Here is an 18,827-nt window from a genome sequence, read left to right on the forward strand (position 1 = left end):
TTTAATTGCTTGGTGATTTTGTGGCATTTTTTTAGGGCTGAAGGACCCAAAAATCAACATTTTTTTTGCACTGCACCACAAATCCACTGGTTAATGCCTACCGGTGGACAACTGTATATGTCACTTAGGTGTAGGCATACTACACCTTGACCACCTGCGTCATGGATGCTTTCTAAGCTATGGCCTGACCATGGACACCGCAGGTGGTCAAGATGTAATACTGCTACAGATAAGCATAGTGTACAATTGTCCATAAGTAGTCATTCACCTGGTGGACTTTTGGTGCTGTGAACAAATAGGTGATTTGATGGTCCTCCAACCCTGAAGAAATATCCACAACATCACAGGGCAATGAAACATGTTGACTGTTTATATTGGTCCGACAAAGTCTTACTGTTTAAAATGGAAAGCTGTGACCGCTTGTAGTATTACGGGGAAGGAAGTTTTGTTACAGATACATAGAAAGACAAGCATTTACAATGCAACGGTCTCGCCTTTGCAAAAGTTAGAGCTATTGGCATTGTAAATGACAATTTTTTTATTTATGTGCTGGTTTTGAAAACAGATCAATAAATGGCATTGTCATTTACAATGCCAATAGCTTAATCTGTCGCAAATCCGAGATCCATTGCATTTGCGCACACACACACACACACAGAGCCACACACACACACACAGCCACACACACAGAGCCTCACACACAGAGCCTCACACACACACAGAGCTCCCACACACACACACACAGAGCCACACACACACACAGAGCGCCACACACACACAGAGCGCCACACACAAACACAGCACCACACACACAGAGCCACACACACACAGAGCCACACACACACACACATACGGTGGTGGTGGTGGTGGTGGTGGTGGATGTGATGGTGGTGGTGGATGTGGTGGATGTGCTGGTGGTGGTGGATGTGCTGGTGGATGATGTGGATGTGGTGGGGGAGGATGAGGTGGATGTGGTGGTGGATGACCGCCAGTCTGTTAATGCAGGAAGGGGGTTAGTGAAGCTGCGCCATAGAGGGGTGCCCGTCACTCATGAGTGTGGTGTGACCCGAGGTCTGGTATTTGGGAACCCATGCGAGTCGAGATCGGGAGAGTTAATTCGAACAAGTTAATGTCCAGGGCAGGCTCGTCCGTGCACCAATGCCTGTGGAACATCCGGATGTAGCACACACAAAAAACACACCTAAACACTGCAACCCTAACCCGTTTTCCTCTAAAATGTTCCGTCTGTAGCAGTGCGGCACTCGGCCAAAGTGTGTGATCTTGGACGAAACGCCTAAAATCTTGGGCCACTGTTTCCTGCTTTACAGACACGTGTGTGTATAAACGAGAAAGCTAGATCTTTGCTAGATCATTTCCTGGGGATAATCTTCAGTCCACTGGCGGTCTACGTCATTTACTGGTGAAAATCTTCAGTCCACTGCTAGATTTTCAACATAGCTGCAAAGTGCTGGTAAATTCTGTACAGAGAACAAACAAACGCATACTTTGCGGATAGTATAATAGCTAGGCCCCCAGGCTGCCAGCCAGCCCTGGAAGCGGCTGTGGCATGCAGCACGGAGCGGTGGGTCTGTGGTGCCTCAGTTGAGGCCTCGTCTCCCCTCCCTCACACTCACAGCTGTGTTTCGTGTCAGGCCTGCACCGCTGAGATTTCTTGAGGCATTAGGCGTCGGTCGTGTGACCCCTAGTGAGGTTGTCAACCGCCAGCTGGGTACACAAACATCCCAATGCAAGGTGATTGTTTACCTGGTGGTGGGCAGGGCCTGTGCAGAGGACGTGCTGGTTAGCCCTTTCAAGGAAAGACTTGTTTCCCCGATGTGTGCATACTCGAGGGCACCACTTGACTTGTGGCTTGTGCTGTTCACACCCACGGCCTTCTCTTCGAACTCCTGTCAGGTGCTCGTGAGAAAGGGGCTCCGTTTCACGCACCGTTCGATGCTGTTGTGTACATGTGTATAATACATGCTGTGATGTACACTAGACACGCACCCAGCTTGTATTACTGCTGTCTGCACAAATATACGCACTGCGTGGAGCAATGAGCAAAAATGCCACCTGAGCTCCCTCCCCGGTCTGCATTGAATTAAACACTACCAGGTGGAGGGGGCTCTGCCCCACGCATCCCGGAAGCACCCCCCCCCCCCCCCCAAGGGGGACTACAGTTGCGGCAATGGCCAAGCTTTGCAGCCTTGCCTAAGGGGGAGGGGAGAGGAGGTGGGGTGGGGGGACGCACCCAGTGCAGCTCTCGACTTGCAAATCACATAAGCGCTGCCAGGCCAGCCTGAAAAACAGAAACGCAGCGCACATCCACAGCAACAAAACACAGGCAGCAGATTCCACGTTCCTCCTGAGTTATGGAGCTGGGGGGCAGAGAGGTTACTCTGGGCTACAGGGGAACACGGTGACTTCTCACCTCGAACACATTTCACTTGCAATTTCAAATAAACTCCTCACCTCTACCCCCGTCACAAGGTGAGCGAAGGGATTTAAACATCACACGTTGAAGATTGTTTTTTACATTTTCTTTGTGTATAAAGCAATGCCGCTCAATCGGTTTTCAACCCAAATAATGCAAAGGGCACTGCGGTAACTGGGTAGTGGCAATAAGGCGACCCAGAGGAGGACAAGCACTCGCCATTTGTCACTAAATCCTGCCCTTTTCGGATTGGGGGGCGTGTTATTTAGTTTCTTTCTCCCCTCTTCTCCACTGGCTGGAATGTAAACAATGGGCATGTTTTTGACTTGTTTACATTCCAGCCAATGGAAAGAGGAGAGAAAGAAACAAAAAAAATACTCCCCCCCCCCCCCCAATCCAAAAAAGACGGGGCTTAGAGCGAGAGAATGACGTCACTGAGACCTCTTCTCCAATGGCTGGCCGCCGTTTAGGAGGCCAGCCAATGGAGAAGAGGGTCGGGGTTTACCCTCGCTACTCAGTCATTAAATCTCGCCAGCGAGACTGCGCATGTGTGCGGCCTACGCTAGCCGAGACCTAAAAAACGAGTAAAGTCAAGTAGCATCCATCCTATTTTCGTCATCAATGTGGAGGAAGATGTGACATGAGAAATTCCTATAGTTGGTTATGGTAAGCCAGCAGATAAATCCTGAAAAGCAAGTTAGCCTCCGATATCAAATTGTAATAATGGATTCCTGCCTTTTAGAGCTTGATTGGAAAATATACACAATCACTAAATGCAACCTTGTATGTCTCCTGCATATAATTTGGCGCAGCACTTTCATAAGAATACAGCACTCCAAAGCATATTGAAACCTCAAGTTGTTGCAATTAGTCAACGAATGTTGATTGATTTTGTTGGATGAACTAAAATTGTAATGCTTTTGAAAAGATTATCATATATAATTTCCAAAATTATATGCTTTAAAAATTGCCTATTTCTTTTAACGTTGCTTCTAAAGCAAAAGTTTATTAAAACCGACATGATGTGTCTCTGCAGATTTAAATATATCTTGATTTTCTCTTTTGAAACAACAAATAGTGAGAGAAATACTCCACAAAATAGAAGTGCATCTCACAGGAGAATTGCTATTGCTCTCACAAAAACTTATTTTCTGGGCAAGCAAAGTTAAGAGAGTTGGCAGTCTTTGAATCATTCACAGAGTGCAATGTAGGCTAACTTAATACAAATATCGGGGATTAAGTTTAAAACTTTGCAGAACCCTAGCAAGAAAGTAGATTAATTTCTGTCTCCAATAATCTAACTTGCTGTTGTTTTCAGCAGAAGCCATGACTGCCTCTGATTACTGCTCTTTCTCTATTCTTTTTACACTCTGCTGCTTGGAAAGTGCTTTATTTTCTGTTAGAATATTGTCCTGCTTACATAGATACTTTCAGATATTTTATCTGGATGCTTCTGACCTAGCTTCTAAAGTCAAAATTTGTTTTAAAGCATATGATGAGTCACCTGAACCTCCAGCCTTTGGATGGTCACGGTGTGGATTTCTCCAGAGTGCGCATGTGGAGCCTCAGTAACTGGTCGAAGAATTATCGACAGACGCTACTGTTTAGCGCCCTTCAGGATCCACGGATTAATTCCATTTTCAACAAGCATTGCTTCAATTACAGGGGTCAGGTAAGTTGTCCTACACTTGTGCTCCTAATTTTGTATTTTCAAATTTCCTAATTCAGTCATTAATTGAAATAGGGGACAGAAAGTAAGTGTACTTAAGTTGTCTTTTTGAAAAACAAAGACCTGAAGACCAGATCATTATCACTTTTTCTAAATTTGTATTTTTAACTACAACAACTTCTTTGAAAAGGAGACATGTTGGGTTAACAGTTGATTTCTTTATTGCAGTATCCTTGGTGTAATAAATGTTAAAATGTGTTATTTAAAGAAATTACACTGTGTATTGTTAGAGTAATCGCTAACTACATAATCATTCTCAAACTATGCTTTATTTATTTATATAACAATTACAAAAATATATATATGTTCCCTTTCAGGGTGGGCTAAAATGCAGACAGGGAATTACTGGGGGATGACTTGGGTAGAAAAAAAAGCCAGTTATTGAGGTTTTTTTTTCTTCTATCTCTCTTGAAAGGTCAACAGTTCCTAACGACTCCAAGAGCCCTACCTCAGTATAGTGAATGAATAGTCGTTTGAATATAGGATTTCTTTTACTGATGTGTAAATAAAATAATTCCTGAGGCAAATGCAATAGTTGTTTTCTTTTTGTGGTACAAAATAGAATCTGGCCTGTTGTTCCCACTGTCACTTCTCTGTTTGTATAGGGACGTCTTTTTTAAAATTAATTTAATTTTCACCTTTCCAAAACACACCTAATAATCTGTTCTCTTTAAAAATTGAATTAAGAACATTCTGCAATCTAAGGTGGTATTCCAGTCTATCACTCTCATTTTCGGGAAGGCGTCTTATTGTCCAAAACCTAGATGGATGAGACTGCTCACATCTGTGTATGGAAAATAGAGCCATTGGTGGAAAGCAAACTTTGGAGAACATTGTTAATTTCTAATGAACCATGGTTTTATATACAAGTGTAATACTTTTGGTGATACCACCTTACCCTAGATGAAGTTGCCTTTTTCTTTGCAGCTCATATCAGTTGTTATTAATGCTCAATTTCTAGATTTTACAGGCTAGAGTTAATCCTTAAAGAAAGACAGTAGATTTGCAATCGGGCCTCTTGTAGGGCAATCCCTATTATTTTATAATACCCCAGCATTGGGTCTTTCATAGATTCTCATATTTTAGTAATTCCATGTCTGATTGGTGGTTCCTGGTAACAGCAACATGTATCCCTGGCAATACAGCATTATTTGTTGAACAATGTATTCAACTCTTTGGAAAAAAACAAAGTCCTCTAGAGACCACCACTTCTTGGATTTTTACTGCATGTTAAGGATGAGGGAGTTCTTGTCAATAGTGTTCTTGTGTGTGGCTAAAAGGCTGATTGCAAAAAGATAGAAACGTGCAGAACCCCCCGTCCTCAATAGCTGGAAACACTCACTTACATCGTAGCCTCAGGCAGAGAGTATGTCATTACATAGGGAAGAAACAGCAGGTCTGCGTAAATACCCTATTGCACAACACTGGGATACAATACTGGTGGAATAAAATACATGCACGGGGAAGATGGGAACATTTCCCCACAAGCGGCGAATGAGCGTGATTTTAACGCTGATCGTCAAACATCTCGTACTTCGGCCTTACAATGAATGTAATACTGGCATTCCCATGAAAGATAAGACAGGGAGCACAGAATACTTGAGACATTAGAGACTCAGTTGATCACCATACAAGATATTGAAAAAGGGAGGAGACTGGCATATTACTGAATAGAAGGAATGATTCTACACCTTTCCAGTTAATTATGACCGAGCTGCAACGGATTGCCGATGGTTTTCTTATCTTTATTAATTGTTTGGTTAAAAATTGAAAAAACGATATCATATTTGCATTAAAATGTATCATCGGATAGAGAAGTGTGATATAGGAATATACAATATATATCGGACGGGTGCATAGACAAATGACACTCTTGGGGATAGGGTAGTACACACTATAGAAAGCTCAATGAGAAACATGATTATAGTTCATATGCGATAAATAACCTAAAACAAACGTGTAACCTAAATACAGAAGCATATTGTCTAATGATCAAGATTGAAATTATGTACAGAAATCGTTATATATAATCATAGTGCAAAAAAGAAGGTCTTATTTTTGCTGTAGTTGCTTTTCCTTTATCCCTCAGGCATTACGTTTCTTTTTCTTTTTGTTACCTATATCTGAAAAATGAAAATAAAGATTTTTTTTTAAAAAGAGTGCTCTTCTATAGAGCTATTTTAGCAGATATCTTGTGAACTAAATGATTAGAGATTCAGGTTAGCTGTTTTTCATTTCTGGGACGACACATCTATCCACACTTCATTTCCATCCCAGCATTGCGAAGAGCCCACAACTCCTTGGCCAGGGGATAACCTGTTTTTATACAGGTTTGAATTCTCATTATTATGGATCTGACTTCTAAAGAAATAAGTGCTTTCAGACTGTGAGCCTTCCACAGACTTAAATAATAGTAGTTTATCTCCTACTGAGTGCATTTATTCCCTCTTCATCCTGAATGTGGGCAGCAAATTCGCCCTCTTTGTCCAGGTCCTTCTGCTCATCCAGGTCCTGCTCCTTCTCCTCCTTGTTGAGGTGGCCCCTGATATTGTAACTTGGAGGAGGATTGGATTCTCTCCTCGGATTGCCCACCATCCTCAGCTTGTGGACGGTTCAGCATTTTTGTCCAGCAAAGTCCCCACCATCTGGTAGAAGAAGAATTCAACAGAGTTCTTTAATAAACATTGTTCTGCAAATAAATAATAAAGTTAGTGGAGAAGTGTGGCTCAATGGTTAGAGCGGCAGACCCTGATGCAGAGGTCTGGCCCGGGACCAGGGTTCAATTCCCGCCTCGGCGGGTCTTGGAGCTCAATTTCCTCGGACTCATAATTCTCGCCTCTGTGCCTATTCTAATCATGGGCCCCACTCTGCAACTCTGGGCAATAGCTTGCTTAATCTCCACAACGGCCCCAACAGCGCTAGGATGCCTGGCTGCACCTTGGGGGTGCCCAGGAATGGGCGCCTCACAGGGATAAAGCCAGGAAGGGTTCCACAGCGGTATTCGTACAAGCGCCAGAGAGACCCCATGTGGGGTGATTCGGGCGCTATACAAGTAATACTACATTTAACATTTACATTTACCATGTGAGTTTAAGTCCGCATATGCACCAGAGTTTATTTTTTAAATTTTTTGGAGTTTCCCTGTGAAGTCAGCTGCTGGATCCTTGGAGTTGGCGTTTCCAAAGTATTTTCAAATCCAGCAGCCATAGAGATACGATTTAGGTTAAAGTGATATAGTACATCTATAGAATTAATCATGACCACAAAGGCAGATGCAACAGAGATACTAGGAGAATGTACAGCACCAGGAAATATACATTTAACATTTGATCAATATATAAACTAGAGAGAAAGTAGTTAGTGAAAGGACTAATGATCAGATGCAAAAGTTAAGATCATAGGTCCCCAGACTAAACTGACAGACACATGGTAGATGGCCTTAAAGCACCTGCCAGGATATTCCCAAATGTAATTGTGGTGGATGTTCTTCAGGTGAACACCAGGGTCTGTTGTATTTCAGAAGCTGACTGGAAAGAGATGCACATTTTGGAAAAACTCATTGAAATTCATACAAGATTTTATATCCTAAACATTACAACAGGGTCTAACAGATATCTTATAGTGATACCCTTACATTTCCAAACAAAAGGCCAATTTTTAAAGGCTAAATATATATAATTAATATCACATAAAAGAGAGGAGGAGGGGCAAGAAAGGGGCACCTGTACATTCCTCCAAAAGACAGAACTCCTGAATCACAAAACAATAGGGTGCTAAGAAGAATGGGAGGGGTACAGAGGAGGTTCTAAATACCCTAGTTAAAGTCAGTCAACTCCTACTGTGAACAGTGGAGAACCGTTCACAACAGGGAGGCCATCCTTAATGGAAGAGGATGCCTCTTACACATAGTAGTGTCTTGCTTCATCTTCGGCATCCTCTCCCCACCCTAGTAAGATCGTACTATCAAGGCGGACTCAACCTACACGAAGACTCGGCTGTAGGCGTCTTCGTTATATATATATATATATATATATATATAACGAAGACGCCTACAGCCGAGTCTTCGTGTAGGTTGAGTCCGCCTTGATAGTACGATCTTACTAGGGTGGGGAGAGGGCTGTAGGCGTCTTCGTTATATATATATATATATATATGTATAACGAAGACGCCTACAGCCGAGTCTTCGTGTAGGTTGAGTCCGCCTTTATAGTACGATCTTACTAGGGTGGGGAGAGGATGCCGAAGATGAAGCAATATTTACAACAAGGGGTGGTGAGGGACAGAGTCTCTGAATTAAACAGAATACTCTCACCCAGTCAAGAGATCAGGGCTAGATCCAACACCGTTTTTTAGCTCACTGCACCATCCCAGTTTCAGAACCTGGCTGTATGCAAATTAGTCTGTTCCTGTCCCAGTGCATGATGGGAACAGGGCAAACCAAACTACAAAAGCCAATTCTTACACTGGGAAGGAAACAAGCTACCGGGGACCGGTTTCTGGCATTTCAGCCTCTTCGGCCCGGCTTGCTTGAATCCTGATGGTGCAATGAGCAAGGGACTCACATCTGAGTATACCCTTCCACGCTTAGGGTGGACAAAAATATTTACAACAAGGGGTGGTGAGGGACAGAGTCTCTGAATTAAACAGAATACTCTCACCCAGTCAAGAGATCAGGGCTAGATCCAACACCGTTTTTTAGCTCACTGCACCATCCCAGTTTCAGAACCTGGCTGTATGCAAATTAGTCTGTTCCTGTCCCAGTGCATGATGGGAACAGGGCAAACCAAACTACAAAAGCCAATTCTTACACTGGGAAGGAAACAAGCTACCGGGGACCGGTTTCTGGCATTTCAGCCTCTTCGGCCCGGCTTGCTTGAATCCTGATGGTGCAATGAGCAAGGGACTCACATCTGAGTATACCCTTCCACGCTTAGGGTGGACAAAAATATTTACAACAAGGGGTGGTGAGGGACAGAGTCTCTGAATTAAACAGAATACTCTCACCCAGTCAAGAGATCAGGGCTAGATCCAACACCGTTTTTTAGCTCACTGCACCATCCCAGTTTCAGAACCTGGCTGTATGCAAATTAGTCTGTTCCTGTCCCAGTGCATGATGGGAACAGGGCAAACCAAACTACAAAAGCCAATTCTTACACTGGGAAGGAAACAAGCTACCGGGGACCGGTTTCTGGCATTTCAGCCTCTTCGGCCCGGCTTGCTTGAATCCTGATGGTGCAATGAGCAAGGGACTCACATCTGAGTATACCCTTCCACGCTTAGGGTGGACAAAAATATTTACAACAAGGGGTGGTGAGGGACAGAGTCTCTGAATTAAACAGAATACTCTCACCCAGTCAAGAGATCAGGGCTAGATCCAACACCGTTTTTTAGCTCACTGCACCATCCCAGTTTCAGAACCTGGCTGTATGCAAATTAGTCTGTTCCTGTCCCAGTGCATGATGGGAACAGGGCAAACCAAACTACAAAAGCCAATTCTTACACTGGGAAGGAAACAAGCTACCGGGGACCGGTTTCTGGCATTTCAGCCTCTTCGGCCCGGCTTGCTTGAATCCTGATGGTGCAATGAGCAAGGGACTCACATCTGAGTATACCCTTCCACGCTTAGGGTGGACAAAAATATTTACAACAAGGGGTGGTGAGGGACAGAGTCTCTGAATTAAACAGAATACTCTCACCCAGTCAAGAGATCAGGGCTAGATCCAACACCGTTTTTTAGCTCACTGCACCATCCCAGTTTCAGAACCTGGCTGTATGCAAATTAGTCTGTTCCGGTCCCAGTGCATGATGGGAACAGGGCAAACCAAACTACAAAAGCCAATTCTTACACTGGGAAGGAAACAAGCTACCGGGGACCGGTTTCTGGCATTTCAGCCTCTTCGGCCCGGCTTGCTTGAATCCTGATGGTGCAATGAGCAAGGGACTCACATCTGAGTATACCCTTCCACGCTTAGGGTGGACAAAAATATTTACAACAAGGGGTGGTGAGGGACAGAGTCTCTGAATTAAACAGAATACTCTCACCCAGTCAAGAGATCAGGGCTAGATCCAACACCGTTTTTTAGCTCACTGCACCATCCCAGTTTCAGAACCTGGCTGTATGCAAATTAGTCTGTTCCTGTCCCAGTGCATGATGGGAACAGGGCAAACCAAACTACAAAAGCCAATTCTTACACTGGGAAGGAAACAAGCTACCGGGGACCGGTTTCTGGCATTTCAGCCTCTTCGGCCCGGCTTGCTTGAATCCTGATGGTGCAATGAGCAAGGGACTCACATCTGAGTATACCCTTCCACGCTTAGGGTGGACAAAAATATTTACAACAAGGGGTGGTGAGGGACAGAGTCTCTGAATTAAACAGAATACTCTCACCCAGTCAAGAGATCAGGGCTAGATCCAACACCGTTTTTTAGCTCACTGCACCATCCCAGTTTCAGAACCTGGCTGTATGCAAATTAGTCTGTTCCTGTCCCAGTGCATGATGGGAACAGGGCAAACCAAACTACAAAAGCCAATTCTTACACTGGGAAGGAAACAAGCTACCGGGGACCGGTTTCTGGCATTTCAGCCTCTTCGGCCCGGCTTGCTTGAATCCTGATGGTGCAATGAGCAAGGGACTCACATCTGAGTATACCCTTCCACGCTTAGGGTGGACAAAAATATTTACAACAAGGGGTGGTGAGGGACAGAGTCTCTGAATTAAACAGAATACTCTCACCCAGTCAAGAGATCAGGGCTAGATCCAACACCGTTTTTTAGCTCACTGCACCATCCCAGTCTCCTTTCTGGTAAAGAATTGGCTTGGTAGTTTAGTCTGCCCTGTTCCCATGATGCACTGGGCCAGGGACAGACTGATTTGCATATAGCCAGGTTCTGAGCTGGGATGGGGCAGTGAGATAAATAACGGTGATGGATCAAGCCCTGATCTTTGGACTGGGTAAGAGTGGTCTGCTCAATTCAGACACTCTGTTCATCACCACCCCCTTTTGTAAATCGATTTTGGCCACTATAGGTGTGGCAGGGTATACTCAGACATGAGTCCCTTTCTCACTGCTCCATCAGGATTCAAGCAAGCCGGGCCGAAGAGGCTGAAATGCCAGAAACCGGTCCCCGGTAGCTTGTCTCCTTTCTGGTAAAGAATTGGCTTGGTAGTTTAGTCTGCCCTGTTCCCATGATGCACTGGGCCAGGGACAGACTGATTTGCATATAGCCAGGTTCTGAGCTGGGATGGGGCAGTGAGATAAATAACGGTGATGGATCAAGCCCTGATCTTTGGACTGGGTAAGAGTGGTCTGCTCAATTCAGACACTCTGTTCATCACCACCCCCTTTTGTAAATCGAAGATGAAGCAAGACACCACCCTTCATGCCTCTAGTTTACACCCTAGGCATACGATCCAAAGCATTCCCTATGGTGAAATACTTAGACTGAAAAGAATCTGCAGCAGCACTAACGATTTTGAGATGAGTGTTAATGACCTACGCAGTCGCATGAAAGCCCGAGGTTACACAGAAAAAATGTTTAACCAAGCGTTAGCAAAATCACAAGACAGAACCCGGGCTAGCCTGCTAAGCACACCTTCTGAAACCACTAACTTACCTGATGAGACAACAGATACCACCAAACAGGAATGTCCCAGGTTCATCACCAACTACAGTAGCCAACAAAATAAAATAAGACAGATCATCAATCATCACTGGCCTATTGTATTAACGGACAATGTATTAGGAAATATGCTGCCTAACAAACCCATGGTTGCTTTCCGACGTGCTCTTAGTATCGGTGCGGTGCTTGATCAAGGCAGTCCTGAGCTCAAATGCAAACAAAACTGGCTAATTAGGGAGGGATTCCGGAAATGCTCTACTTGTAGGGCATGTAAGTTCGGAATAAACAAGACACACTACAAAACCCCCTTTAGTGACACTGAGACCCCCATTAAAGGCCAGCATACCTGCAAAACAGAATATGCAGTATACGTTCTGACATGTACGTGTGGCCTCAACTATGTAGGCAGCACCATACAACCTGTACATGTCAGAATTTTACAGCATATACGAGCCATTTTGCATTCAGATCCAGCATACCCGGTTGCACGTCACTTTCTGAGCTCTCATAGTAAGGATATCAATTGTTTATCTTACTATGTGATAGCCTCAATCCCCAAACTAAGACGTGGAGGCAACCGTGAGCTCAAACTCAGACAATTAGAATCACGAATGATCCTTGAATTCGACAGTAAATGGCCAAATGGGCTTAACATTACTGAGGATCTTTGCCATTTTCTATGAGATGCCCCTCAGTGGTTATGCATTCATGTAATCTTGATTTTCTTCCCCCTAGATAGTCAGGTTCCCTGTTATCTAGTGGGCCAAATTCTCTAGTCCAAGTGATTTATAATGGTGCTGAGATAACTAGCTGTATAGTTGGCCAGTCAAGTTCCTTGTTGGCCAATCTACTATTGATAAATGTAACTCTTTACCTTCCTCAAATGTTGTAAATATTGTTGTATAATAGTTTATATACACTTTTTTATCAAAAAAATAATTTTTGTACACTTTTTATCACTGTATTTTACACTGGGTGTTTTTAGCAACAACGAATTTTACACATGGCAGTTTTATCAAGTATCTATTGTTTTAACAACTTTGTATGAGATATATATATAGGGTCAAGGTCCTATCTCTTACTATTTGCATTTATGCAATGATGATACAAGATACTTTACAACATGTGGATTCAGCACTTTATTTTCACCTACCTCTTTTCCCTATGCACTTTAATACACTCCACTAGACGCAGGCTTGGAACCAGTCTAAATTGTAAATATTGGCACCTTTAATAATCCTACAATTCCCCAGTCACTGCAAATACATTATGTAGACATCTCAACGGTTTTTTCTATAAGGATTTATCCTGTTATTAATCATGTGATACCGTATTATGCAAATCTGCAATTTTTTCCTATGATCCTGTTTTGAAAAAAACGTGACATCTCATTTTATTCATATCATTTTGTATGTAAATAATATGTAGCATTGAAATGTTTTTTTATGAAAACGGAAAAATGTATTTTGCAGTACTTCTCTCCTTAAATGCAGGAGAAATATGTCTTTTATATCTATGCAAACTTATACCATGTGACTGGGCGGGCCAATTGGGTGTGCACAGCAGTATAAAATTAAAACATTGAAACTGGCTCATTTGCATGTGAACAAGGGCTTTCCTAGCCCGAAACGCGTAGTGCCCTCTTGCCTACCGGCTTCTCTGCAAATAAAGATCCTGTGCAGCGCATTTGGTGGTCCGTCTCCTATGTTCCCTCGCCGGTCTGACGTTGGTTGACCTGGAAGTGGTGTTTGGCGTTTTTGCGGATATATATATATATATATATATATATATATCCAACAAAGCAGGAGTCCATTTGAATAAAGCCTCACAGACTTTTTAACATTCTCGTAGTTTAATGACAGCATGCCAGCAACAGGAAACGGAGCTCATAACTCACACAAATCAAACGCCAGACGCGTTTCAGGACTGAAAATCCCTTCTTCAGTGGCGCAGTGTTCTCCATGAAACTGAACAGCGCTATTGCACGGCGCACTCTTTATTTTCAACACCTGTCCCAGTGGGCGTGGCCGAGCTGCGGCCTCATGGTTGTTGTAGTGCGCCAAATGTCTTTTCCCAGTGGGCGCTTTATTCACTTCAAAATTAAAACCAAATCACAAGTGGGTGGAGGAGGGCATCCGCTTGCCTTTGCCCCGCTTTAGTGCTGTCATTACGAGTCGGCTGATACCACCCTGCAATGGTGTCTCACCTTCTCTCTTCCTTGAGCACAAGTGACAAATTAACACTTGCAGGAACCGCCAAGCCTGGCGTCGGGCCTCATTCACGACCGGAAAGCCGTTTAACATCCAACAAAGCAGGAGTCCATTTGAATAAAGCCTCACAGAGTTTTTAACATTCTCGTAGTTTAATGACAGCATGCCAGCAACAGGAAACGGAGCTCATAACTCACACAAATCAAACGCCAGACGCGTTTCAGGACTGAAAATCCCTTCTTCAGTGGCACAGTGTTCTCCATGAAACTGAACAGCGCTATTGCACGGCGCACTCTTTATTTTCAACACCTGTCCCAGTGGGCGTGGCCGAGCTGCGGCCTCATGGTTGTTGTAGTGCGCCAAATGTCTTTTCCCAGTGGGCGCTTTATTCACTTCAAAATTAAAACCAAATCACAAGTGGGTGGAGGAGGGCATCCGCTTGCCTTTGCCCCGCTTTAGTGCTGTCATTACGAGTCGGCTGATACCACCCTGCAATGGTGTCTCACCTTCTCTCTTCCTTGAGCACAAGTGACAAATTAACACTTGCAGGAACCGCCAAGCCTGGCGTCGGGCCTCATTCACGACCGGAAAGCCGTTTAACATCCAACAAAGCAGGAGTCCATTTGAATAAAGCCTCACAGAGTTTTAGGTCTCGCCTGTCGATGCGCATGCGCATCGAGCAAGGCGAGAGTATTGCGAGTTATCCACTCTTTGGCAACACTGCAAGGAATCGTGGCGATTCCTTGCAGTGCCCGTGACTTTTAAGGTCAATGCGCATGCGCATTAAGCTTATGCGCATGCGCATTGACCTTAAAAGTCACGGGCGCGTGCATGTCAGTCTTTGTTTACCCGCTCCCCAGCTCCGCCCCCTCACTACTTGATTGCACGGCCGCTAGGCCGTGCCTCCCCTACTCTCCTCCCCCCTCCTCCTCTCCTCCCCTGCCTGCCTGCCGCTAGTTTCCATTCGCTGCTCCTTTCTCGTCTCCCTGGCCCCACCGCCCTTCGATGTGAAAGTCCCCGCCCCCCGTCCCTCGCTGCTCCTTTCTCGTCTCCCTGGCCCCACCGCCCTTCGATGTGAAAGTCCCCGCCCCCCGTCCCCTCCTCGCTCACCCTCATCTCCACCTTGGTGCTTACTTTCCCTTTTCTTCCAATCCTTCTCTCATTCACTTGCAGTCTCCCCTCCTCCTCTCCTAGCACCCCCAGCCCGAGGCAGCTTCCCCTGCACAGACCCGCTCCGCCCCCTCCCCTTCCCGCCGTCTCGCATTTCCCCTGTCGCACTTCTCCTCCCCCCTCCTCCTCTCCTCCCCTGCCTGCCTGGATCGCCTCGCCCCCGGACATCATGGGCCAGCCTTGCTCTGCACAAATGTTTCCCAGCACCAGTCCCAGCATCTCTCAGCAGCTCCGCTCTTCCTGCACTGCTAGAACGCCGTGCCTCCCCTACTCTCCTCCCCCCTCCTCCTCTCCTAGCACCCCCAGCCCGAGGCAGCTTCCCCTGCACAGACCCGCTCCGCCCCCTCCCCTTCCCGCCGTCTCGCATTTCCCCTGTCGCACTTCTCCTCCCCCCTCCTCCTCTCCTCCCCTGCCTGCCTGGATCGCCTCGCCCCCGGACATCATGGGCCAGCCTTGCTCTGCACAAATGTTTCCCAGCACCAGTCCCAGCATCTCTCAGCAGCTCCGCTCTTCCTGCACTGCTAGAACGCCGTGCCTCCCCTACTCTCCTCCCCCCTCCTCCTCTCCTAGCACCCCCAGCCCGAGGCAGCTTCCCCTGCACAGACCCGCTCCGCCCCCTACCCTTCCCGCCGTCTCGCATTTCCCCTGTCGCACTTCTCCTCCCCCCTCCTCCTCTCCTCCCCTGCCTGCCTGGATCGCCTCGCCCCAGGACATCATGGGCCAGCCTTGCTCTGCACAAATGTTTCCCAGCACCAGTCCCAGCATCTCTCAGCAGCTCCGCTCTTCCTGCACTGCTAGAACGCCGTGCCTCCCCTACTCTCCTCCCCCCTCCTCCTCTCCTAGCACCCCCAGCCCGAGGCAGCTTCCCCTGCACAGACCCGCTCCGCCCCCTCCCCTTCCCGCCGTCTCGCATTTCCCCTGTCGCACTTCTCCTCTCCCCTCTCCGCCCCCTCCCCTGCCCGCCGTGTTACGGTGAAAGGCTTGTTTGTTTATTTTACCCGCCGTGTCTCTGCTGCTTCCCCCTGTCCTGTCTCTCCTCCTCTCCCTCTCTATACCCTCCCCCTCCCCCCCACCACTCCCAGAGGGGGCTGAGGTTAATTTGCTTTCTCAGGCGTCATGCATCACCCAGCTCGGTGACACTTTAGCGGGGGACGGGGTCTCCTGGAGGGGTCGGCCTCCTCACAGCTGTTCAAGCCCGCCAGACAGAGCTCAGTGTTGGGAATGGAGGAAAGGAGGGGGCTTTAAACCCGAACACGTGTTCTTGCAAGTGGGTTCCATGACATGTGACGTCAGTTTATTTTCTTTTTGTAATTTATTTCATCGTACATGTTGTAGTTCTTTTTCCCTGGCCATTTCGGCTCCTTGCTTTCCCCCTCCCCCATCTGCAGCGCTGCCTTCTCAGCCCCGTTTCCTTCTTCTATTCCCTCCCGTGTCTCTCTCCAGTTTCATCCTGTCCCCATATAGTCGCTTCCATCCCTATCTATATATCTCTAGTCTTTCCAGTGTTCTCATTTCATCCACTCCACCCTATATCGCTCTCCTCGTCATCCCGTGTATCCAATGTTTACATCTCCTGCTTTGCCCCCCGTTTTCAACGTCACCCCGTGTTCTCTCCATCCACCTGTTTACCTCCCTCGTCCTTCCTCTCTGTTCATGCTCACCCTTCTCTCGCTCTCTTTCGCTTGTCCACTCTCCTATCTCAACTACTATCTCTTTCTTTTCGTCTCTGTGCCCTCCACAGCTCATACCCTCTTGATGTTCCCATCTTTCATTCACAAACCGGCTTAGCTGACGCCTACACACTCATTTATATGTGCACGAAAATTGCGCGCACCCAGTGGCTTAGCCCGTGTGCCCTGGTGTCTAGTTCAGGGACGGACACTGGCCCCTAGCTGCTGTTTTAACTGTGAATTAACAGCAATAACCAGGGTTCAGTGGAGCCTTCCGGGCCCCGGTGCCACTGCACCTGCTGCACCAACGGAAGCTGCGCCCCTGCACGCACCCGAGAACCTGCAGCTCAGTAACATTCCTAGCTATTCTTGCTCTGCAGCTCAGCTCCCACCTATGCGTTATCGTGGCGCCGCAGAGCCCATCGCTCTACTGCGTATAGAAGCCTGGCTCAGGGCCAGTAAAACCACCAGCACACGAGTGCCCCCCTCCTCCTCCGGGCCGTGCAAACAGGCTCGGCCACAAATTACAAGTGTATCAGTACACCCTCAACAGCTCACCCTCAACACCTCACCTTCAACACCTCACCCTCAACACCTCACTCACACTCACTCTCAATCATCCGCACTCAACAACTAGCAACAACACTCACCCTCAACAGCTCAACCTCAACACCTCACCCTCAACACCTCACCGTCAACACCCCACCCTCACTCACTCACGCTCAATGCCTCACACTCAAAAACTCAACCTCACTCACCCACCCTCAACGCCTCACCATCACTCACTCACCCTCAACACCTTACCCTCACTCACTCACCCTCACTCACCTTCAACGCCTCCCCTTCAACTGCACACCCTCACTCACCCTCAGTCACCCTCAACCCCTCACTCACACTCAACACCTCACCCTCAACACCTCATCCACCCTCACCCTCAGTTACCCTCAACACCTCACCCGCAACTACTCACTCACCCTCACTCTCACTCATCCTCACTCAACAACCCTCAACTTCACTCACCCTCAACGCCTCACCCAACACCTCACCTTCAATCACCATCAACATCTCACCCTCACTCACCCACAAAACATCAGCCTCAACACCTCACCCTCAATCACTCACCCTCAAACATTCACCCACACTCACCCTCCCTCACCCTCAATTCCTCACCCACACCCTCAACACTTCACCCTAAACACCTCACTCATCCTCAACGCCTCACCGTCCCCCTCACTCACCCTCACCCTCACTCACCCTCAACACCTCGCCATCACTAACACTCAACACCTCACCCTCACTAACTCTCAATACCACAATCACCCTTCCCCTCACTCACCCTCAATACCTCACCCTCACTAACACTAAAACACTCAATCACCCTCACTCTTACTCTCACTCACACTCTACACCTCAGCCTCACGCTCAATGACACACCCTCAACACCTCACCCTCACCCCCTCAACACCTCACCCCCTCAACATCACTCGCCCTCACCCTCAAACACTCACCCTCAACACCTCACACCCTCACCCTCAAATCCTCACCCTCAACACCTCAACCTCACTCACTCTCAACACCTCACCGTCACTCACTCACCCTCAACACCTCACCCTCACTCACTCACACTCAATAACCCGCAACACCTCACCCTCAACACCTCACCCTCAACACCTCACCCTCAACACCTCACCCTCAACACCTCACCCTCAACACCTCACCCTCAACACCTCACCCTCAACACCTCACCCTCAACACCTCACCCTCAACACCTCACCCTCAACACCTCACCCTCAACACCTCACCCTCAACACCTCACCCTCAACACCTCACCCTCAACACCTCACCCTCAACACCTCACCCTCAACACCTCACCATCAACACCTCACCATCAACACCTCACCCTCAACACCTCACCCACAACACCTCACCCACAACACCTCACCCTCACTCACTCTGACTCACCCTCACCCTCACTCACCCTCACTCATCCTCA

At 46.9% G+C, this 18,827-nt stretch overlaps 1 protein-coding gene across 1 annotated transcript in view; it reads left to right on the top strand.

Moving 5' to 3' along the window:
- The window catches only part of UTP25 (UTP25 small subunit processome component), a 157,171-nt gene that overhangs the window by 122,026 nt on the left and 16,318 nt on the right, over positions 1–18,827 (top strand). Inside the window, exon 10 of the mRNA XM_086927824.1 lies at positions 3,924–4,106. Within this exon, the coding sequence (XP_086783950.1) occupies positions 3,924–4,106 (183 nt within the window). The remainder of the gene's footprint in view (positions 1–3,923; positions 4,107–18,827) is intronic.

This window comes from Lissotriton vulgaris, chromosome 6 (genome assembly GCF_964263255.1).
Source record: "Lissotriton vulgaris chromosome 6, aLisVul1.2, whole genome shotgun sequence".
NCBI lineage: Eukaryota > Metazoa > Chordata > Amphibia > Caudata > Salamandridae > Lissotriton > Lissotriton vulgaris.